Source organism: Loxodonta africana, chromosome 4 (assembly GCF_030014295.1).
Source record: "Loxodonta africana isolate mLoxAfr1 chromosome 4, mLoxAfr1.hap2, whole genome shotgun sequence".
Taxonomy (NCBI): domain Eukaryota; kingdom Metazoa; phylum Chordata; class Mammalia; order Proboscidea; family Elephantidae; genus Loxodonta; species Loxodonta africana.
This window is the reverse complement of record NC_087345.1, coordinates 126,647,437-126,672,759: the sequence shown is the minus strand read 5'-3', so window position 1 is coordinate 126,672,759 and position 25,323 is coordinate 126,647,437. Positions and strand designations below refer to the sequence as shown.

At 36.6% G+C, this 25,323-nt stretch overlaps 1 protein-coding gene across 5 annotated transcripts in view; it reads right to left on the bottom strand.

The window, feature by feature from the left end:
• LRP6 (LDL receptor related protein 6) overlaps nucleotides 1–25,323 on the bottom strand; it is a 165,529-nt gene that overhangs the window by 13,445 nt on the left and 126,761 nt on the right. For 4 of the 5 annotated variants that reach the window (XM_064284559.1, XM_010594981.3, XM_064284560.1 and 1 more), the window contains 7 exons: nucleotides 24,479–24,690; nucleotides 23,393–23,583; nucleotides 19,800–20,009; nucleotides 17,683–17,808; nucleotides 5,821–6,057; nucleotides 5,086–5,196; nucleotides 435–665 (listed from right to left, as the gene is read on the bottom strand). In XM_064284559.1, coding sequence (XP_064140629.1) covers nucleotides 435–665; nucleotides 5,086–5,196; nucleotides 5,821–6,057; nucleotides 17,683–17,808; nucleotides 19,800–20,009; nucleotides 23,393–23,583; nucleotides 24,479–24,690 — 1,318 coding nt within the window. The remainder of the gene's footprint in view (nucleotides 1–434; nucleotides 666–5,085; nucleotides 5,197–5,820; nucleotides 6,058–17,682; nucleotides 17,809–19,799; nucleotides 20,010–23,392; nucleotides 23,584–24,478; nucleotides 24,691–25,323) is intronic. The other variant, XM_064284558.1, reaches the window with a different exon arrangement.

Below are 25,323 nucleotides of genomic sequence, written 5' to 3'. Positions count from 1 at the left end.
GTGGATATTATCCTATCACCGACAGCACTGTACTTGAGAACTGATCCTGAAATTTTTTTTTAATGATGAATGAGATACCATTCCTCTTCAATTTGTCATTCCCAACACAGTAGGCTATATTCAAAATGGCCAATACCGATCCATTTCCACTCACTAATGCCAGGATATCAATCTTTATAAATTCCATTTCATTTTTGACAACTTCCAATTTTCCTAGAGTCATACTTCAGATTTCTAGAAAACCACACCTAATATATTTTGCATAAAGCGAAGGTGCTAAAAGTGATAAAAAAAAAATATGTTCTTATGATTTTTTAAATTCAAAGTAGTCTAGTTTGAAATAGACTCTAGATAGTACCCTGTGTCCATAATGGAAACTAAAAAGTCATGCCAAGACCCAAGAATTAATTTTCAATGATTCATTCTTAACTCACCTGGAAGAGATCCTGACAAAGAGCTTGGGTGTGGCACATAACCAAGCGGCACAGAAGCTGGTCCATGAACTACATAGTCATTAGTCATGGTTTCCCCATCTCCCTTCATACGTGGACACAGCATCCTCTGGCAAATGAAGTATACCGTTCCAGACACAAAAATGGTGACAATCACTCCAATAACCGATCCAACTGTATTGGTGGCCTGTGGTGCTGGCTCCTCAGTTGGATCTAAAATAGAGAATATAGTTCTATAATGGAAAAACAACTGTAGATTCAAAATAGCAATCGGAAAGAAGGCTTACTAGCAGATTATGAAGCTATAAACCTCATGAGGATAGCTTATAAACATCTTCCTTTTTTCTGAAGACCTATATATCATGCCCCATGTATACATGGATTATGTCATCTTTAAGAATCAAAATGAACTACTCTTAAAGGCAGAAATAAAACAATACATGGGGAGGTACAAATAAACTGACAGAGACAAAGATGGTGGATTTAAAGATGATCAAGAAATTTTATACATACACACATATGTATCCTACCTCAATCTGTATAATACCACAAAAATCAAGGAGGTTACTTTGGAATTTGAGGGCAAATTTTAGGGCCAAAATGTAGGGACCTAGGAAAGTCATCCAATGTTGAATCTGAAATGATAAGCCAAAAGCTGCTCTGAGCATATGCTGGATTACAGATTTGAACAGAGGTATTTAGGCTTGGTGAGGGGAAATTAGAAGCTAAAGATGAGCCTTAGCTCTCAGGCCCAACACGGTGCGGCCTTCAGACTGAACCTGGTTGTCTGAGGACAAGGAACGTAAGGTCTCTGATGCCTGAGCACCAAAGGACTCAGAAAGGCCAGAGCACTAGAGGAGGATCCTGCACATCTACTTTCACTGGATGCCTGATTTACCTGAGACTTTTTTTTTTTTTTTTAAGAAGGAGAGGGCATCAATATCAGAGGTAGAGGGCAGGAAGAAATAGGCTTATCAAATTTAGAGCATTACTCTTCTATCAGAAGGAAGTCTTCCATTCTGAACAAATTATCTCTCACAATTGCAGATCCTTTTTAAAAAACTTCCTTCTGCCTTATCTTACTTCAAAACTCTACCCACATAGCTAAACTCATCTCTGATAGATTATATGAGAGAGGTAAGAGAAAATGGCATTACTAAGTTACATAAAATGTAGGGACTATTAGTCACAAATTTAATCTGTCGATTTAGCCAGAGATTCTCCCTAGCAACCAACCTATCTTTCTCATTTAGTGCCTTGGGATCTAGTGACTTTCAAATGCCGAGTTTCAAAAAAGAATAACTTATAGTCACTATACCTTGTAGGGGGTAGCCCTGGTGGCACAGTGGTCAAGAGCTGTGGCTGCTAACCAAAAGGTCAGCAGTTCTAATCTACCAGCTGCTCCTTGGAAACCCTATGGGGCAGTTCTACTCTGTCCTATAGGGTTGCTAGGAGTCGGAATTGACTCGGAAGCAATGAGGGTGCAATGGTTAAGTGTTCAGCTGCTAACTGAAAGATCGGCAGTTTGAACCCACCAGCCACTCTGCAGGAAAACAGGCCTGGAGATCTGCTCCCTTATAGATTTCCACCAGGAAACCCTATGGGGCAGTTTTACTCTGTCCTATAAGGTCGCTATGAATCAGAACTGACTCCATGGCAATGGGTTACTACACCTTTATAGTTACACCCTCCCCTCACCCTTAACCTCTAGCAACCGCTGATCTGCTCTTTATCCCCAACCATACAGTATGTAACCTTAGGAAACTGACTATTCCCCCCTCCCCCCGCCCTGTATAATGCCTTTGAAGGAACCCTGGTAGTTAAGCTCTGGGCCGCTAACTGTAACCCAAAGGCTGGCGGCTGGAACCTACCCAACTGCTCTATGGGAGAAAAGACCTTGCGATCTGCTCCCATTAAGATTTCAGCCTAGGAAACCCTATGGGCAGTTCTACTCTGTCATATACGGTTTCTGGAATTTCTGGAATTGATTCACCACCACACAACAATACCCAATTTCTAATCTCAGGGTCACACCTTAACCCACTGAAGTCATACCACCCTTACCACCATACTGAAACTACTCTGGCAAAAAGTCAAAGTTGCCCTATTTGTCACATTCAATAAACTTTTCATCTTACTGCCTTCTCTACACATTCAATACTGTTGGCTCCCCACCCCACCTCCCCCTACTCAAAAAAAAAAAAGTCCTGCCTGATCAATATTATTTTAAGACACCACTCTCTTGGTTTTTTTTTTATCACTGTTTGTTGGCTTCATTCTCTTCTGCTGGCCATGTAAGTGCAGGTGCTTCCCAGAGTTCTATTCACCTTGTTATCCTCCTCTACTTATTCCCCCAGGAGACTTCATCCACTGCCACAGCTTTAATTACCATCAACACACTGAAGAACCCCAACTCTCTCTCCTGAGCTATGGGTCTACATAGTAAACAATTTCCTGAACAGCTTCAACGGGCTATTCCACAGGCATCTTTAGTGCAACATATCCCAAACTGAACTCATCACCACTATCATCTGTCACTTGTCCTAGGTTCTAGGGTCATACATAAATGAAGTAGTCCAGTATATGACAATAAAAAGAGCCTGTTGCAAAATGGAAAGTGCATGCTTGCCTAAAGACATTCAGATTAAATTAAAAAACAAAACCAAATTAACAAAAAACAATGCCTCATTACATCCGTAGCTAGGTTATGGAATGATTGCTCAGTTTTCAATCCCTGCTATGTAATGACTCCAGTCACCCAATGAGGTACCTGTGAGTCAAATTTATAAACTATATCTAAGTGGCTACCAAACTTTTTTTATTCTAATTTTGAAATAACTCAAATCTATCCCCTCCCTTCCACCACCAATGCTCCTCCTCTTGATTTAGATATTCGTCGTCATCTTCTCCCTAAGCATTTTTAAACTGCAGAGTTGCAAGTCATTAGTGGAGCTGAGAGTGATTTAGTAAGTTGTAACCAGTGTTTTAAAAATATGAAATAGACCAGAGAACATCAAAATTCATACATGATATGGGTAAATATTGTTGTGTAACACTTGTGTTTTTTTTATGCATGTGCTCACTTCTTTGCATTCCTTTTGATGTCCTCAAAAAAGTTTGAAAGCAACCCATCTAACAGATTTCCCTATCTGTAATCTTGTCACCTCCAACCCATCTCTTCACAGCTTTGCCATTTATGTGGTCATGCTAGTCCTTTACTAAAAATTTTTAATGATTCTGTTGTTACAGAATATAGTCTAAGTTCTTTAGAAGAAAAACAAAGTCCTCCATGATCCTACTTCTATCTATGTTATCTCCTGCTGATACTGCTTAAATACACAGCCGATATTTTGGTAGTCCCAACTATAGCGTCGTTATGAATCGGAATCGACTCAACAGCAACGGGTTATTTTCATGAAGTTTCCCAAAGGTGCCTGTTTTAACTCCTTTCTGTTTTTGAATGGGATATTCCTTCTGCCTGGAATACAGTATTTCCACCTGTTTGCATAATGAATATCCAATCTAAGTATTTCCTCTAAAAAGGCTTCCTTGATCAATCCCATCTGCATTTGGCTACTCTCTTTTTGTACTACTACTTGTATATCTATTACAGCACTTTTTATATCACTTATCACACTATTATCAATAGCATCTACTGTGAGACAATGTTTTATATACATCAGAAAATTTAATCTTACAACCACCAGTCTAAGTATTATTATCTTTATTTTAAAGATAATGAAAGTAAGTTTTAGCAAAAACAAATAATTTGTTAGTAAGGGGAGGAGCTAAGATTAAAATTCAGCTCTGCCTGGCTCTAAAATCCCTATTCTTACTATTATCTTAACCATAGAGGGCTTTGAGAAGTCCCATGTATCCTCAGCATATAGCACTGTGTCTAGCTTGCTTAATAAATTAACAGACTTTCACAGTCTTGTAAACTTGGACTTTGTAAAAACACTATCTTAAAATTCTTCATTACAGATAAGAGTATTTAAATGAGTCCTATCTAAACTGCCACAAACCAATTTTGACTGATTAGTCCTGGCTTATGGTGAATTTTATTCAGAATTAAGTTTATCAGTTTGGGATACAATATACGTTAGGGCATTGGTCTGTAGTTATGAACCTTGAGGAAACTACAGACTGTTGGAAAATCTTCAGCCCCTAAGCCTGGCCCAAGTATCCTCAGGCTGCCATTTTAAGAAATCTCTTAAAGTCTTCTAGCCACTGAGTAAGTAGTGAAAACAGGGCAAGGAAGTAATGGGAGACAGTAAAAAATGGACTAACGTAAAGAAACTCTAGATTTAGATCGCTGATTGATTTCTGCACACCTAAATTGTTTGAGAATTTCCTAACTACAATTGTGGCAGAGTGACACTTATTCTCTTCTGGTGTTCTACTAAATGTTTCTGTGAATATTTTTATGCATAAGAAAAACTGTCTTTAATAAATTATTAAAAACAAGGCATAAAAAATCCCCGACACAGGTTACTGGCTTAATATGAATACATATTTCTTAATAAGGAAATACTGATTATAAGTGAATATCACACATACGAAAGAAGAGGAAAAAAAGTATTTTTTAGAATCTCCTATAAGAAGTAATTTACAAGGTTTTAGTCCCACTTACAACAATCCAGTTCATCTGATTTGTCACTGCAATCCACATTATGATCACATTTCTTGTGTTTTCCAATGCACTGACCATTGGCACAACGGAACTGATCAATTAAACAAAGCACTGGGGAAAAATGCAAATAGTTTTCTTATTTTACTATCATGTAAAGCCAATCTCTGGCAATAGTCAAAAGGTACTTTCTGAGTGCAAACAAAAAACAAATTACACTTTTAGATGTAACTTAAAAATGGTAATTTCCATTGGTAGAAGAAGATAAAGAAAAAGGGCAGAAAAGGCATCCAGCAGGAAATTTCCTATATTATTCTTTATGTTAAACTTCCTCTTTCACTAATAATCCTGTCGATTAACCTAAAGAATTTTTAAGAACTTGTTTGGTCATTTTTCATTAAATGTGGAGGAGAAAGGAGAATACCCAGGATCTTAGATTATAATAAATAAATCCACTAATTCAGAGTAAATTGGAAATATGATTTTTTATACATTAAAGGCCTAATATTTTGGTCTCACTTCTCAATTTCCAAAGATTATTAACCTATGTAAATCTTATGCATTGAAGTGAATTAAAACAACAATTTGGAACATGCTACTATATTACATTCAGGTGCAACATAGCCAAAGGTGCTTGAAAAACCCCAAGTCTACTGCTGAGCCAAAGCAGCACTCTGAATTTCAAACAACTTAATGAAAAGAGAATCACATAACAAGTCGCTGAAGAATTCTGGATACCTTCACAGTTCTTCTCATCTGATTTATCCTGGCAGTTTGCATCTCCATTGCATCGGAGGGCACCATCAATACACTGCCCACTGGCACACTGGAACTGAGACTCAGAGCAGACAGGACAATTGAGCTCATCACTGTGGTCTTCACATTCAGTAAAACCATCACACCGCCAAGCCACAGGGATACAGTCAATTTCCCCCGTGAAACAAGTAAATTGCTGAGGAGAGCATGTCGGAGGTTCTTCAAATAAACAAGGATGGGGAAGGGAGTGACAAAAACACAGTATTGGTCATACAGAGCTACAAACATTTCTACTTAAGCAAGGCTCATTTAATAATTCGTATATACAAAACACTTCATAATAGATATAATTTGTAAGCTATCTCATCTAACAACAGGAAAAATATTTATATTACTTTATTTAGATTCACTAACCTGCAAAACTACAAGGCATAAGTTTTCCGTTATATTGTAATTCAAGTAGAATTATTATATTTACAATCCATTATACTTTCACACATAACCTAGGAATAACCCCTCAACAGCCTTTAAATACTTGAAAATTAGCTTAGAGGTTCTACTCCTCTGAGGTTCTCAAAGTACTGTCCATGAAGGCCTGGGGGTCCCCGAGATCTCTTTCAAGGGATCCACAGGTCAAAACTATTTTTGTAATAAAACTAAGATGTCACCTGCCTTTCTCACTACATTTGCACTCATGCTATAAAAGGAATGGTGGGTAAAACTGCTGATGGGTAAATCGCAAGGCAGTTGCACCAAACTTTAGTAGTAGTCATTGTATTCTTCAAAACCACACACTCGCAGATTAAAAAAAAAGCCAGTTTTACTCAAGAATGTTCTTGTTATATACCTAAGTACCATGGTTTCACAAAGAAAAGCATGTGAGTTGCAGACTCAACTAGCTGCTTTTTTTCCCCACAGAACATAATTTTTACCTGAAGGAATGAATGACAGATAAACTATAGTTATTTTCACTTGGATGTCTGGCAGGCATTTTCTTAAAAATGGACCAAGTGAGCCTGTTACTTCAAGGAAAACAAGGGTCAGTACTTCCAGCAATGATAATATTTGAGCTTTGAAGCAGAAATTAGAATTTTGGAAAACCTGTATCCACCACTATGAACTTGACAGAATCCCAGCTCTTAAAGATTTTTCTGATGGTGATGCAGACCAATGTAATTTTTAAAAATATATATTGTATAGTAAAATGTATCAAAATTTGAAGACTGGGGAATTTCTAAATGGAATTCTAGTACAGTAAAACCTGCAAAAAGTCAAAACCTCTGTAAGGTGGAAACCTGTCAGAGAAGGAAAACATAAATATTTTCCATTAAAATGAGCGATTGAAAAGTAATAAGACTGCACCCTTTGAAAGGCAGAAACCTTTGTGAAACCCAGAAAAACAAGGCAGTCCCATCAAGTTCCAGCTCTCACAGGTTTCACTGTATTTTCAAATGATCAAGGCCTAAGGCCATAAATTCATACATGGGTAAAAGATCCATTCAGAGCATAAAATAGTTCAATGAATTTTAATAAGAGGGTATGAGAAGTTAATTGATATGGTTTCAAATTCCACACTGAAACTAAACTTGTAGGAAACTACCACTTATCAAGATTTGGTGTAGTATCCAAGATGAATATCCATGATTATTTAAAATTATTTTTAATATACTTCATTTATAAGAGCATGTAATGCGTTATTTTTGATAAATTTTTTTAAGGTCTTGGTTTTAAATTCTAATACAGTAAATATTGATAAATATAACTCTAATCCACATAACAAAAACTCTTTGGGGTCCTTGATCATTTTTTTAAATGTAAAAATATCCTGAGACCAGAAAGTTTGAGAATTGCCGTTTGAGTCCAACTTCCCTGTTTTATAGATGAGGAAACTGAGGTTCAGAGAGGCTAAGTGAGTGTGTAAGGTCACAGAGCTGGCTATAAACAAGGATAAGCCCAGGAAAACAGTTTCCTCAACTCTCAGCCCATAACTTATACTACTGTATCACAGGCTCACCGACTTCTTCTAAAATCTTGTCAGTTAGTAAATTCTTTGGAGAATACTCAAGCTATATTATAGACCATGGATCAGAACAGCCTTTATCTTTAAAATAGAGAATACTCAATATTACATATATATGAGGAATTATTTACTGAGAGTCTATTAGTTATTTAACACTGTACTCAATTGCGTAGAGAATAAAAAATAGATAAAACATGGTTTATGTCCTTTTAAGAGCTTTTAATTCAGCTGGGGAAGAGACTAACAAATATAAAATGATTACATTACTCTGAACTGCATGTTATGCAAACTGTGTGATACAAAAGTGTTGCAATTCAGAGAAAGGGAGAATAACAACACCGAGTGAAGTTTTCATAGATCACGAGGAGACTAGCTGTACTTTGAAAAATTAGTAAGATTACAGAATGGGTATGAAAGAAGAGAAATACATCCCTGAAATAAAACAAGTAAAGCCACAGGGGCAAAATAAAACAGAACACGCCACAATGATCATAGAACTCTGAATAGCCAAACAAAAATAAAGTAGACGAGTTAGCAAATATAAACACATCTTGAAGGTCAGGTAGAGGAATCTGGATTTTGTATTTCATTTATCTCTATTGTAAAACAATATTTAATCACAAAAAACTTGTACATGTTTACTGCAGTGTCATTCTTAACTAAAAATTGTAAACAGCACAAATATCTCTTCAACAGAATAATAAATGGTAGTATACTTCACAATGAAATACTACTCAGCAATAAAAGGGGGGAAAAAAAAACTACTGCTACAACTCAACTACATAGCTGAATCTCAAAAAATATTATATTAAGCAAGAGAATCCAGATGTGAAAAGCGTATACGCGTCATGGTTCCATTTACATGAAGTTCAAAAACAGGCAAGGCTAATCTATGGGGATAAAAATCAGAATAGTGGCTACTGTTGGAAAGGAAAATTGACTGATAAAAGTGATAGCAACATTCTATATTATGAGTTGGTTGTTGGGAACAAAGTTGTGTGTATTTGTCAAACTCACTGACAATCTATTTAATACCTAAATTTAAAAATCACTAAACATACAAGCAAAAAAAAAAAATCAGAGGCCTTTTAATGAACATTTTTTAAATGAAAGGTAGTAACTGATTTGATTTTATCTATGTTCTCATTACATAAAGGGAAATTTTTGTCTGTTTTGATGAGGCTAAGCCCTGGCTTGCCTTATTAAAGTAACAGTTGAGCACCTTGATATGGAAACACTTGCTATTTTTTGACATTTCAAGTATCAGAGCTTAATTTTTACTGTGCCCACCCCATGTCTGATCTCCCCAACAAAACTGCCTGCTCTATTTTAAACATCTTCAAATCCCTTACAGTTGTCATCATAGTAGAAAACACCATTTTAATAACTTTTTTCTTCACTTGAGACAACATTTTGGCTACATATTTATGTCAGTTTCATGAAAGTAATGTTTAACTGTATATAAACTCAGTTTTTTCACTTAATAATTTTCCTATTGTCAGAAATTAGATTGTTTTTAAATTTCCACCATTGTAGACAGCAGCAGTATGTAGCTTTTTCCTCCAGTTGAATTAACTTGAAGTTATTCCCAAGAAGGAGATTTCTGAACTAAGAAAACGAATATTATCTTGGTGCTTGATACTGCCATAGTGCTTTAATGAAAGCAATGTACCAGTCTGTTATGCCACCATAAGTGATTAAACTACTCAGTGGTATCTTAAAAATATTTTTCTAAGTAAATAGGTATGAAGCATTTAAATTCAAGAACATAAATGACTGCGAACTGCTCGTGGGTTTGAACAAAAGTGTACATAATAAAAGTGATCCTTAGGGGCGGAGCCAAGATGGCGGACTAGGCAGACGCTACCTCGGATCCCTCTTACAACAAAGACACGGAAAAACAAGCGAATCGATCACATAATAACAATCTATGAACCCTGAACAACAAGCACAGATTTAGAGACGGAGAACGAACTAATACGGGGAAGCAGCGATTGTTTTCAGAGCCTGGAGCCAGCGTACCAGTCAGGAAGAGCAGCGTCCCAGCCGGAGAACCGTCCTGCCGGGATTTGAACTGGACGCAGTGGATTTTCTGGAAAAACTAGTTTTCCAGTGATGGCTCGGAGACAACAATCCATATCAAACCACTTAAAGAAACAGACCATGACAGCTTCTCCAACCCCCCGAACAAAAGAATCAAAATCTTTCCCAAATGAAGATACAATCCTGGAATTATCAGATACAGAATATAAAAAACTAATTTACAGAATGCTTAAAGATATCACAAATGAAATTAGGATAACTGCAGAAAAAGCCAAGGAACACACTGATAAAACTGTTGAAGAACTCAAAAAAATTATTCAAGAACATAGTGGAAAAATTAATAAGTTGCAAGAATCCATAGAGAGACAACATGTAGAAATCCAAAAGATTAACAATAAAATTACAGAATTAGACAACGCAATAGAAAGTCAGAGGAGCAGACTCGAGCAATTAGAATGCAGACTGGGACATCTGGAAGACCAGGGAATCAACACCAACATAGCTGAAAAAAAATCAGATAAAAGAATTAAAAAAAATGAAGAAACCCTAAGAATTATGTGGGACTCTATCAAGAAGGATAACCTGCGGGTGATTGGAGTCCCAGAACAGGGAGGGGAGACAGAAAACACAGAGAAAATAGTTGAAGAACTCCTGACAGAAAACTTCCCTGACATCATGAAAAACAAAAGGATATCTATCCAAGATGCTCATCGAACCCCATTTAAGATTGATCCAAAAAGAAAAACACCAAGACATATTGTCATCAAACTCACCAAAACCAAAGATAAACAGAAAATTTTAAAAGCAGCCAGGGAAAAAAGAAAGGTTTCCTTCAAGGGAGAGTCAATAAGAATAAGTTCAGACTACTCAGCAGAAACCATGCAGGCAAGAAGGGAATGGGACGACATATACAAAACACTGAAGGAGAAAAACTGCCAGCCAAGGATCATATATCCAGCAAAACTCTCTCTGAAATATGAAGGCGAAATTAAGATATTTACAGACAAACACAAGTTTAGAGAATTTACAAAAACCAAAGCTACAAGAAATACTAAAGGATATTGTTTGGTCAGAGAACCAATAATATCAGATATGAGCACAACACAAGGTCACAAAACAGAACGTCCTGATATCAACTCAAATAGGGAAATCACAAAAACAAACAAATTAAGATTAATTAAAAAAAAAAATACACATAACAGGGAATCATGGAAGTCAATAGGTAAAAGATCACAATAATCAAAAAGAGGGACTAAATACAGGAGGCACTGAACTGCCATATGGAGAGTGATACAAGGCAATAGAGAACAATACAAGTTAGGTTTTTACTTAGAAAAATAGGGGTAAATAATAAGGTAACCACAAAAAGGTATAACAACTCTATAACTCAAGATAAAAGCCAAGAAAAACGTAACGACTCAACTAACATAAACTCAAACACTATGAAAATGAGGATCTCATAATTTACTAAGAAAAACGGCTCAGCACAAAAAAGTATGTGGAAAAATGAAATTGTCAACAACACACATAAAAAGGCATCAAAAATGACAGCACTAAAAACTTATTTATCTATAATTACCCTGAATGTAAATGGACTAAATGCACCAATAAAGAGACAGAGAGTCACGGACTGGATAAAGAAACACGATCCATCTATATGCTGCCTACAAGAGACACACCTTAGACTTAGAGACACAAACAAACTAAAACTCAAAGGATGGAAAAAAGTATATCAAGCAAACAATAAGCAAAAAAGAAGAGGAGTAGCAATATTAATTTCTGACAAAATAGACTTTAGAGTTAAATCCACCACAAAGGATAAAGAAGGACACTATATAATGATAAAAGGGACAACTGATCAGGAAGACATAACCATATTAAATATATATGCACCCAATGACAGGCCTGCAAGATACATAAATCAAATTTTAACAGAATTGAAAAGTGAGATAGATACCTCCACAATTACAGTAGAAGACTTCAACACACCACTTTCGGAGAAGGACAGGACATCCAGTAAGAAGCTCAATAGAGACACGGAAGATCTAATTACAACAATCAACCAACTTGACCTCATTGACTTATACAGAACTCTCCACCCAACTGCTGCAAAATATACTTTTTTTTCTAGCGCACATGGAACATTCTCTAGAATAGACCACATATTAGGTCATAAAACAAACCTTTGCAGAGTCCAAAACATTGAAATATTACAAAGCATCTTCTCAGACCACAAGGCAATAAAACTAGAGATCAATAACAGAAAAACTAGGGAAAAGAAATCAAATACTTGGAAAATGAACAATACCCTCCTGAAAAAAGACTGGGTTATAGAAGACATCAAGGAGGGAATAAGGAAATTCATAGAAAGCAACGAGAATGAAAATACTTCCTATCAAAACCTCTGGGACACAGCAAAAGCAGTGCTCAGAGGCCAATTTATATCGATAAATGCACACATACAGAAAGAAGAGCGAGCCAAAATCAGAGAACTGTCCCTACAACTTGAACAAATAGAAACTGAGCAACAAAAGAATCCATCAGGCTCCAGAAGAAAACAAATAATAAAAATTAGAGCTGAACTAAATCAATTAGAGAACAGAAAAACAATTGAAAGAATTAACAAAGCCAAAAGCTGGTTCTATGAAAAAATTAACAAAATTGATAAACCATTGGCTAGACTGACTAAAGAAATACAGGAAAGGAAACAAATAACCCGAATAAGAAATGAGAAGGACCACATCACAACAGAACCAAATGAAATTAAAAGAATCATTTCAGATTATTATGAAAAATTGTACTCTAACAAATTTGAAAACCTAGGAGAAATGGATGAATTCCTGGAAAAACACTACCTACCTAAACTAACACATTCAGAAGTAGAACAACTAAATAGACCCATAACAAAAAAAGACATTGAAACGGTAATCAAAAAACTCCCAACAAAAAAAAGCCCTGGCCTGGACGGCTTCACAGCAGAGTTCTACCAAACTTTCAGAGAAGAGTTAACACCACTACTTCTGAAGGTATTCCAAAGCGTAGAAAATGACGGAATACTACTCAACTCATTCTATGAAGCCACCATCTCCCTGATACCAAAACCAGGTAAAGACATTGCAAAAAAAGAAAATTTTAGACCTATATCCCTCATGAACATTGATGCAAAAATCCTCAACAAAATTCTAGCCAATAGAATCCAACAACACATCAAAAAAATAATTCACCCTGATCAAGTGGGATTTATACCAGGTATACAAGGCTGGTTTACTATCAGAAAAACCATTAATGTAATCCATCACATAAATAAAACAAAAGACAAAAACCACATGATCTTATCAATTGATGCAGAAAAGGCATTTGACAAAGTCCAACACCCATTTATGATAAAAACTCTTCCTAAAATAGGAATTGAAGGAAAATTCCTCAACATCTATGCAAAGCCAACAGCCAATATCACTCTAAATGGAGAGAACCTGAAAGCATTTCCCTTGAGAACGGGAACCAGACAAGGATGCCCTTTATCACCACTCTTATTCAACATCGTGCTGGAAGTCCTAGCCAGGGCAATTAGGCTAGACAAAGAAATAAAAGGTATCTGGATTGGCAAGGAAGAAGTAAAGTTATCACTATTTGCAGATGACATCGTTATATACACAGAAAACCCTAAGGAATCCTGCAGAAAACTACTGAAACTAATAGAAGAGTTTGGCAGAGTCTCAGGTTATAAAATAAACATACAAAAATCACTTGGATTCCTCTACATCAACAAAAAGAACACCGAAGAGGAAATAACCAAATCAATACCATTCACAGTAGCCCCCAAGAAGATAAGATACTTAGGAATAAATCTTACCAAGGATGTAAAAGACCTATACAAAGAAAACTACAAAGCTCTACTACAAGAAATTCAAAAGGACATACTTAAGTGGAAAAACATACCCTGCTCATGGATAGGAAGACTTAACATAGTAAAAATGTCTATTCTACCAAAAGCCATCTATACATTTAACGCACTTCCGATCCAAATTCCAATGTCATATTTTAAGGGGATAGAGAAACAAATCACCAATTTCATATGGAAGGGAAAGAAGCCCCGGATAAGCAAAGCACTACTGAAAAAGAAGAAGAAAGTGGGAGGCCTCGCTTTACCTGACTTCAGAACCTATTATACAGCCACAGTAGTCAAAACAGCCTGGTACTGGTACAACAACAGGCACATAGACCAATGGAACAGAATTGAGAACCCAGACATAGATCCATCCACGTATGAGCAGCTGATATTTGACAAAGGACCAGTGTCAATTAATTGGGGAAAAGATAGCCTTTTTAACAAATGGTGCTGGCATAACTGGATATCCATTTGCAAAAAAATGAAACAGGACCCATACCTCACACCATGCACAAAAACTAACTCCAAGTGGATCAAAGACCTAAACATAAAGACTAAAACGATAAAGATCATGGAAGAAAAAATTGGGACAACCCTAGGAGCCCTAATACAAGGCATAAACAGAATACAAAACATTACCAAAAATGATGAAGAGAAATCCGATAACTGGGAGCTCCTAAAAATCAAACACCTATGCTCATCTAAAGACTTCTCCAAAAGAGTAAAAAGACCACCTACAGATTGGGAAAGAATTTTCAGCTATGACATCTCCGACCAGCGCCTGATCTCTAAAATCTACATGATTCTGTCAAAATTCAACCACAAAAAGACAAACAACCCAATCAAGAAGTGGGCAAAGGATATGAACACACATTTCACTAAAGAAGATATTCAGGCAGCCAACAGATACATGAGAAAATGCTCCCGATCATTAGCCATTAGAGAAATGCAAATTAAAACTACGATGAGATTTCATCTCACACCAGCAAGGCTGGCATTAATCCAAAAAACACAAAATAATAAATGTTGGAGAGGCTGTGGAGAGATTGGAACTCTTATACACTGCTGGTGGGAATGTAAAATGGTACAACCACTTTGGAAATCTATCTGGCGTTATCTTAAACAGTTAGAAATAGAACTACCATACAACCCAGAAATCCCACTCCTCGGAATATACCCTAGAGATACAAGAGCCTTCATACAAACAGATATATGCACACCCATGTTTATTGCAGCTCTGTTTACAATAGCAAAAAGTTGGAAGCAACCAAGGTGTCCAGCAACGGATGAATGGTTAAATAAATTGTGGTATATTCACACAATGGAATACTACGCATCGATAAAGAACAGTGACAAATCTCTGAAACATTTCATAACATGGAGGAACCTGGAAGGCATTATGCTGAGCGAAATTAGTCAGAGGCAAAAGGACAAATATTGTATAAGACCACTATTATGAGATCTTGAGAAATAGTAAACCTGAGAAGAACACATACTTTTGTGGTTACGAGGGGGGGAGGGAGAGAGGGTGGGAGAGGGTTTTTTATTGATTAATCAGTAGATAAGAACTGCTTTAGGTGAAGGGAAAGACAACACTCAATACATGGAAGGTCAGCTCAACTGGACTGGACCAAAAGCAAAGAAGTTTCCGGGATAAAATGAATGCTTCAAAGGTCAGCGGAGCAAGGGCGGGGGTCTGGGGAACAGGGTTTGCGGGGACTTCTAAGTCAATTGGCAAAATAATTCTATTATGAAATCATTCTGCATCCCACTTTGAAATGTGGCGTCTGGGGTCTTAAATGCTAACAAGCGGCCATCTAAGGTGCATCAATTGGTCTCAACCCACCTGGAGCAAAGGAAAATGAAGAACACCAAGGCCACACAACAACTAAGAGCCCAAGAGATAGAAAGGGCCACATGAACCAGAGACCTACATTACCCTGAGACCAGAAGAACTAGTTGGTGCCTGGCCACAATCGATGACTGCCCCGACAGGGAGCACAGCAGAGGACCCCTGAGGAAGCAGGAGATCAGTGGGATGCAGACCCCAAATTCTCATAAAAAGACCAAACTTAATGGTCTGACTGAGACTAGAGGAATCCCGGCAGCCATGCTCCCCAGACCTTCTGTTGGCACACGACGGGAACCATCCCCGAAGACAAATCATCAGACATGAAAGGGACTGGTCAGCGGGTGGAAGAGAGACGCTGATGAAGAGTGAGCTAATTATATCAGGTGGACACTTGAGATTGTGTTGGCAACTCTTGCCTGGAGAGGGGATGGGAGGATAGAGAGAGAGGGAAGCCGGCAAAACTGTCAAGAAAGGAGAGACTGAAAGGGCTGACTCAAGAGGGGGAGAGCAAGTGGGAGTAGGGAGTGAGATGTATGTAAACTTATATGTGACAGACTGATTGGATTTGTAAACGTTCACTTGAAGCTTAATAAAAGTTATAAAAAAAAAAAAGTGATCCTTAGGAAAAACTAATTTATCAATGATACACAGGATGGACTCAAAAAAGAAAAAACTGGAATTACTGAGTCAGGAATTAACAACAAGGTTGGTTACCAGGATGGTAATGGCAATGAAAAAAGTAAAGATAATGACCAACAGGATAATAAATATGACTTTCAGGTTTCAGGTCTGAGAGACACAGAATGTGGTACCACTGACAAATATAGGGTAACTTGGAAGAAGAAGTGAACTGGTTTATGTTCAGGTATACTGTTGGGGTGGGGGGGGAGAAGAAGATGTAAAACAGTAAGTTTACAACATGACCTCATTTATATTCAAACCACAAAGGGAATATATACACCCACCCACCCACCCACCACCTATCCTCTTTGGGAATGAGAAGGATCTGAGAGGAGAGGGGAAGGAAACTTTAACATTTCATTTCCTGTCCCTCTATATTTAAAAAAACATTGCCATCTATTATTTTTATAATTAGAAAAATATATATATATACACATATTTCAAATTAAAAATATAAAAAGATAGGATTAAACATCAAAATATACTAGGCATCAGCAAGAAGGTAACAACTGGCACACAGAGAAAAGAAATGTTTCAGGAAAACAATCAGGCAAGAGAAAGAACAGAGGGCCAAGGTATAAGTGAGTACCTACATTTATGGAGCAGAAGGAAAAAGAAGAGCTAGCAATCTAGACATAATTTGTGACATTTTTAGGCTTTTCTCTCTTCCCTTTTTTAAAGATTTGACATGCTTACCTGCAACTACCTGCTTGAAAACAAAAACTTGTACTGCTTAAAATTTTTTCAAAAGAAGATACTACTAAACAATGGTCTCTAGGTCTGAAAAGGCAGCCAAAACTTCAGTTGATTTGATCTTCTTGTCTGCCAAGGCTGACATGGTTTATTGTCAGGACTAACAGAGTAAGCACAGTTTTCAGTGGATACATTCCAACAATGATACAGAAGCAGACAGAATTTAGATTCTAGTAGAAGGAGATTATAAGAGGTAGAATTAATTCATCTTGTTACTCTCTTGTGGGTAGGGTGGGAATCTACATCATTAACAGGAAATATACTCATTCATAGTCTGAGCTTCCCCCAATAAGGGCATTTTTTTAGTCCCAGGATTAGATTATACCTGTCAAAACGGTTTCACTCTTAGAAGAACTCAAAACTTAGTTCAGCGCAGACAAGTAGAACATAAGTGACCAATCAAGTTAGGGCACAGCACAACTGCACTGCCAAATCACAGAAAGCTAGAATAAGGTGTATTGTTGTTGTTACTAGGTGCCGTTGAGTTGATTCCGATGCACAGTGACCCTATGTACAAAAGAATGAAACACCGTCCCATCCTAAGTAAGATATGGAACATGTTAATTGGCGTTTAGGCTCGCACAAGAAAATTTTTAGCATGTTTACCTCCACATGATAGCTCATCTTGAAGCAGAACCAGGTGCATGGGACAAGAGCACCTTGTAGTACCATCCCCTTTCACAAGGCAAATATGTGAACAGCCACCATTATCCTGAGCACAAGGATGCTGCCCTGCAAATTAAAAGGGGGGAGGCACAACCCTGTCAAAATTCTTTCCAACAATTATTTATGAATTACCAAGAAAACCATACGTAAAATTGGCATGAACTTTATCTCTACACAATATGATTTCCTACTCCGTCCCCACACAACCTACAAGAAAATGGGAATAATAATTTATAAATACAAAATACTTGTAACTGATCACGTTTTTATATATAGAATATCTTAAGCAAGGTAATCATATAGATCGTATTGATTTTTGTAAGCAAAGTCGATCACTGAACCTAAAATACTGCTGCAAACACAGTACGGAGAATCTTGAGATCTGGATATTATTCTATTTAAAATATAAAAACTCTTCTATACTCAAGATTTTTAACTCCGCAATTCTGCCTTTCTAAAAAGCGAAGATAATAATTAAGAAATCCACTGAAAATTAACGGGGCCACTAGCAGAAAAAGTCACTCAGAACTCTACCATTTAGAGAGAAACAAAATAATTAGTTTGATCAACCGCTGTAATACTACAAATGTCAAACTTCCTCCTATTTGGGCTCAGCTAAATAAACAAACCACGCAATCTTTCAAAATCTGTTCCACAAGTTAGATTTAATGAAATCTTTGTTACTAATTTTCCACTTGTATTAAAAGCAATTTAACATTTCTTATCACAGAGTATCGGCATCTAATGTAGTCACCTCTCTATTCTCTCTCACACAATAACATCAGTCCTGCTTCAATGTACGTTAATGAGATGGAGGCACCCAGTTATCTGCCAATGAGCAGATGTAGCATACTACGTATCTCAAAACTGACATAGGTTATCATATGCTAATACACAACCTATAAAGCAGTGTTTAACTTTTTAATTCCATGGCACTTTCGATAAACAAAAATTTCAGTCTCACGTTAGAAATTTCGAAACATGTTTTTCAAAATACAAAACCACATTTAAATGAACTTTTAAAAAAGAGATCCCCTCTGAAATTCTGAAAACCTCCGCTGAGATTTTCTGAAATGGAATATTCATATACCAACTGGATAAATAACTTGGGTATTATACCATTTATTTCCAGTAACAGTTCAGCACAAATTACCTTAGATGACTCAGAATGACAACTCTAAAATATCTAATTCTCAAATACCTCTAACTTTACTTCTAAGCTCATCCACAGTGGCAATATAATGAACACTTAAATTGAACAAACAATGGTGCTCTCATTCCTCTATTCTCCTTTCATTCTTCAATTTGATTTGAAAGCATTGTGCTGAGAAGTTAAGAAGTTTCAACAGTTCTCTCTCTAGTCCTCTATTTAACATCAGCATTCCTGGTACCATCATGTAACACCTGTAGTAGTGATTGCTATAAGGGTATTTTTTGATGCCAGACATATATTAATAAGAAACTAGGTCAAGATAATTAGTGACATTTACAATATAAATTTAAAAAGAACAAAAAAATAAACAAATAACTTTATGGCTACTTTTCTAAGCTGGGAATTGAAAAATTTACCCAAGAGGGAAAAAAACAAGTCTTTATTGATTAAACACAGTCTTCTCCAAATTTAGAAACTAATTTTTGGTCTGTTTTGTTTTTAAGACTATGGCTAATCCATGATATCTATAGTCATCATTATATAAATATAATTCTTAATTTTTACTCAAACTACAGGATTGCAGAGGGAAGAAAGGAAAAAACAAAAGCTTTCTATTGGTGGTTCTCAAAGGCACTGAAGGAGGACAAGAGAAGGCATCAGAAGCAGAGTCTTTGTCAGACCTGGAGGGATTTTTCAATTTCCTTTCCCTGATTCCTAGTTTATAAGATGTCTAACTTAAAAAAGCTATCAGGTGATTTTCATATTTAAAAAAAAAAAAAAAAAAATGGCAAAGCTAAAACTTCGAGAAAACCTTGATGACAGAGACACAAAAGAACAAAATCACCTTGATTTCTTTCAATAAACGTTTAAGTCCTCCAACTAGCAGTGGCCCATCCTCACTTACTGTATTCGTGAAGATTCAGCTCCTTTACTGCATGAATGTCACTAAGCTGGGCAATGCGAGCCTGGACTTTGGTTCTACCCTCTCGACCCATCATGTCAATTTTTTCAATCATTTGCTGTTGCTTATCAATCCAATATAGCCAATTTTCAAATACAGTCAGTCCCACAGGCTGCAAGATATTAGAGTCTTCCAGTACTATCCGGTTGGCACCTTGGAAAAGGAGACATTCAACAAAATGATTCATGTGGGTCAAGTCATACATTCAACAACTACTCACTGAATACTAGCTAGATTCTAAAAGTACTACAATAGAAAATATAAGCTCTCTACCTCAAAACTCAAAAATCATGCTGAGAAGATATATGCATGCCATAAATTAGGCAATAAACTAAACGTTATATAATCAAGTGCAAATAAGTGCCCAGTACACAGTAAATACTCTAGTGTATAGAAATGTAGAAAAGAACTGAAAGCAGTCATTTTCAAGTATTATTTTAGCAGGGTCCACTTTTCAAATTAAATCTTATGAAAAACTCTAACATAAAGGATTAAAATGGGCTATCTCTAGATGAAGCAGTGGGGGTAGACTGAGAGCTCTTTCTAGTGATCTCTCCCACTCCCTGAGTACACCTGAGGCACCTCAGAAGAATAACTCCACCTCACCCTACCCAGCTTCTCAGAACAGTTTGAAAAAAATGACTCCCTGAGAGGCTACCCGGTTCAATCCTCACCCCAAGGTAAGAATTCTTTCTACAATGTCCCAAACACAGAGCCATCCAGAATCTGAAGAGGCATTCAGACTTTGTTGTTGGACAGTGAGAAAGTTCTTTCATACAATAGGTTGAAATCTGGGCTAAAATCTGTACCATCCCTTTCCCCACCGCTTCTCCCCCATTCAAAAAGAAAAAAAGTATATATTCATTCCTTCCTTCTTCCTCATAATAATCCTTCAAATACCTATAGAAGGTTTTCATTCTAAGTGATAAGTTCAATCAAAGAAAAACATTAGCTTGTATTTTAGAAATACCAGGGAAAAGTTCCATGAAAGACGCAAGGATAAACCTGAATTTAAATAAACAGGAAAAGTGAAGAAATATTCCAAATAAGAAGGCATTGTCTAAGTCAACATTCAGATCCATGGTGGATTAAACACAAGTTTACTTATGGGCCCTCCTGAAATCCTACTACAATTATGATAAACAAGCAAAGCTAACCCACAGTGTTAGGAAGTCATGACTGTGATCACCTAAGGGAAAAAGGGAAGAGAGCGAAGGAGGGGCCTTTAGGATGCTGCTAATAGTCTATTTCTTGATCTGGAAGCTGGTTTTCATTTTGTGATGATTTACACCAGGCTGAACACGTGATTTTTTGTACTTCTACTTAGAAGTCTGTTGTAAATTTAATTATTTATTATGCAAAAGTTAAATTTAAAATAAGCAATCTTAGCAATAAAAAAGGAGATATAACCACAAATATAGTAGTGATTTAGAAAGTAAGAATAACATGAACTATATGCCAAGAATTTTAAGGACAGAGATGAAAACAGACAATTTCCCAGGTTAAAAAATTTATAAAAATCCATGTATCTTTGAACATTAAAAAACGGAATCATTTGTTAAAAATCTACCTTTCTTCCCCAACTCTCTGAGAAAGACATGTCACTTACGAATATCATAAATTTAATCATGAGAAAACATCAGAAAAAAACAGAAGTTTAGAAACACTTTATAAAATAACTGGCTTTTATTCTTCAAAAAATGCCAATAGTGTGAAAGATGAAAGGCTGAGGGAATTGCTCTTGATGAAAGGAGACTAAATGTACATGACAAGTAAATCTGGTATGTGATTCTGGACTGAAATAAATTGCTGTAAAGGAAAGAAATTGGGATATCGACTACAGATTAAAGTATTATACCAATATTAAACTTCCTGAAATTGACAACTACACTGTGGCTATGTAAGAGAATATTCTTGTACTTAGGAAATACACACGGAAGGAACATGCATAACAGGGCATTATGCATATAACCTACTTTCAAATAATTAAAAAAACTGGTACTCTAGACTTGTATGTTTGAACCATTTCATAACTAAGGATAAAAAAAAGCATAGACAAAAATGGAAGTTAATTCATTAAAAGTGTTAATGATAGTGTTTGGGGTGATTTTTCTTTTTATATCCTAAATTATCTTTAATGAACATGTTGCTTTCATAACAAAAAAAAAAAAATCACATGTGACGCGAATGTGATAAAAGGAAAAAAGGACAAGTACCTACAACAATAATAAAAGAGTTAAAACACTGACAAAACTATTGTACAAATTAGAGGAGGCATATGAGACACAGGTAGTCAGACGAAGGGAAAAATATACCATCCCAGGCATGTACAATTACATACATAAAGGCATAATGAAAGGGCTCATTTAAACCTGAAGACAGATTTTATTTTTACAAAATTATAAATGTATTCAAACATAAAAATTCAAATAATACAGAATTAGCGCACTAGCGTTAACAGTTAAATGCTCGGCGGTTAAATGAAAGGCTGGCAGTTCAAACCCACCCAGTGGTTTCGTGGGAGAAAGACCTGGTGATCTGCTCCCGTAAAGACTGCAGCCTAGAAAACCCTATGGGGCAGTTCTACTCTGTCACATAGGGTTGGTATGAGTCGAAAAGCGATCTGAAGGCACCTAACAACAACAACATTAGTACGTTAACCTTCCTGACCTGTCTTAAAGTATATATGCTTGTGTATTTCTCAAGGAACGCACAAACGTATATACCCATATTGTTTCTTCATAGTATATATACATTAAAAACAACAACAACAACAAAGCCAACCGAGCTGCTGTCGACTTGATTCTAACTCATGGTGACTCCACGTGTGTCAGAGTAGAACTGTGCTCCATGGGGTTTCCAATGGTTAATTTTTCAGAAGTAGATTGCTAGGGCATTCTTCCGAGGTGCTTCTGGGTGAAATCAAATCTCCAACCTTTCAATTAGTAGCTGAGTGCATCAACCATGTGCACCACCCAGGGGCTCCATATCATTTTCAATTTTAAACAAAATTGGATCTTAAAATAAACATTGTTGTACAACTTAATTTTTTATTTATCCTTCTATGTCACTGTACACAGATCTACCTCATTCTTTTGAATTACTGAAATATTCCATACACTAGATAAATTTTCAAGTATTTCTCTGTAATAGACTATCACAAATAATGATCAGTGAACACCGTGTACACTTGAGTCAGTATTTCTGTTAAGACAGCTACCCAAAAGGAAACTGCCAGGTCAAAGGGAATACGTAGTTTAAATCCTGACAGTTACTGGAAAACTGCCCTCCATAAACCAAACCACAAAATCAAACCTGTTGCTGTTGAGTCGATTCTGACTCATACGATGCTACAGGACAGAGTAGAACTGCCCCAAAGGGTTTCCAAGGAGCAGCTAGCTGGCAGATTTGAACTTCCAACCTTTTGGTTAGCAGCCGAGCTCTTAACTACAGTACCACCAGGGTTTCAACGCAAGAAAAATACAAACTTATCCAATGAATCATCTTAATAACAAGGCAATACTTTTCTTGGGTACCTGAGAGATCGCTGCTTTCGATTCGCCGGAGATCTGAATCAGCCCAAAAGAGCTTGCCCAATCTGCTATCAAGGGCTAAAGCAATTGGTTTACTTAAGCCACTGAAAAAGAGGACCTCCCGTTCTGTTCCATCCAAAGCAGCTCGTTCAATTTTGGGAGACCTTTCCTGAAGGTTGGTAAAATACATATACCTGAAGAAAAAAAGGAAACAGTAAGTTACCAAAGCAAGAAGCCATATAAAATGAGAGTATTCTTGTTAATTAAGACAAATGGAGGTAAAATAGTATTTTAAAAGCTCATTCTAAATTACAGATAGAGGTAATAAAGTATCAAACACAGGAACATGTATGTTTTAGGAATAATATAATAAAAGCAGTGGCCAGAGAGACCTGGATGCAAAATTTTAAATTCCTTTTCTAATCAGCCCATTTAGTCACTAAAAATACATCCTATATAAATTATTCCTTATATTTAACTTCTAGACTTTATCCCTTCCCTGTAACTTTTGAAGTAAGCTACTTTCCCTAGTTTCAGTATCATTCATTCAGACACAATTAAGTACTGAGTATTTAATAAATAAAAAAAAATTATTTATTTATTTATTTATTAAATGCAAAGCTCTGAATTAAATGAAACAAGATAAATTAGATCTTATCATAAAAGAACCTAAAGTTTATGTAGGGAATTTAAGACTGAAAATAGCTAAGTATAAGGTAACCTGGAAAGGGCTAAGTAGAGAGGCACAGACATAGAATGCTAGGTATTTGGGAGAGGGGGCAATCACACGTGGTTCGGGGTGAGGTAGATGAAGGAAAACTTCACGGAGGATGTGGTAATTGAAATAGTCCTAGAGGTGTGGGTAGAATTTATACGTAAAGCAATAATGACCAAAGAAGGAAATTCTAGGCAGGGAAATCAGAGAAAGTATAAGCAAAGATACAGAAAAATGTAGGGATAGGTGGATGGAGAATATCAAGCTGTTCACCTGAGCACAGGACGCTTAAGGACAAATTAATGATGGGCTGAAAAGGAAGGTTAAGGGGGGTCTCAGATGCCAAGACATCTGATGCCACTTTAGTAACATACCCTTTCTCTGGGTTTACCACAATGGCTCGAGGTCTGTCTTGCTCTCCTTTCAGCACCACTCCAATGGATCGACCATCTAATCTTGTGACATTAATGACATTAGTGGCCTCACAAGTCCAGTAGATGTAGCGGCTATAAATATCAATGCTGAGGTCATAGGGCTGTATTTCTAGGTTCTGATTGGGAACTGAGCTCACAACCACAGTAAAGCTCTATGGAAAGAGAAAGACACACATATAGAAAATTAGACTCCAAGCCAGACAGCCCTGAAACAATTACTCACACTGCTTATGTAGTCACACACCTGGGAAGGAACTGAACAAGGGACACTTCTTACTTACAACAGCTACCCACAGAAAAGAATTATCCAGAGCAAAAGATCAACAGAGCTGAGGTTGAGAAACCCTGCTCTAGAGACAACAGCAATTAGTTAAAGACACAAAAACCACATCTATCAATCCCCTTTTTCTCTGGTCCTCAAAACCATTTTTTTAAAAAAAGATACTTACAAAGCCAGGCAAAAAGAGAGGCTTTGTCCATCATCTGTTCTATCTGAATAAATTGTATTTCATTTACTCCACATCTCTTAGGTCACATATTCCTTAATGAAGTTACTCAATTTTCTTGTCATGTCCTTGGCTATATAATAATAACTGTAATTTCCCTAAGCAGCCCTGATAACTAAAAGGTTGGCGGTTAGAAACCACCAGCGGCTCTGCAGGAGAAAGGCGTGGCAGTCTGTTTCTGTAGAGATTTACAGCCTTCAAAACCCTATGAGGTCGCTATGAGTTGGAACTGACTTGATGGCAGTGGGTTTGGTTTTTGTGGTTATAATTTCCCTGGTG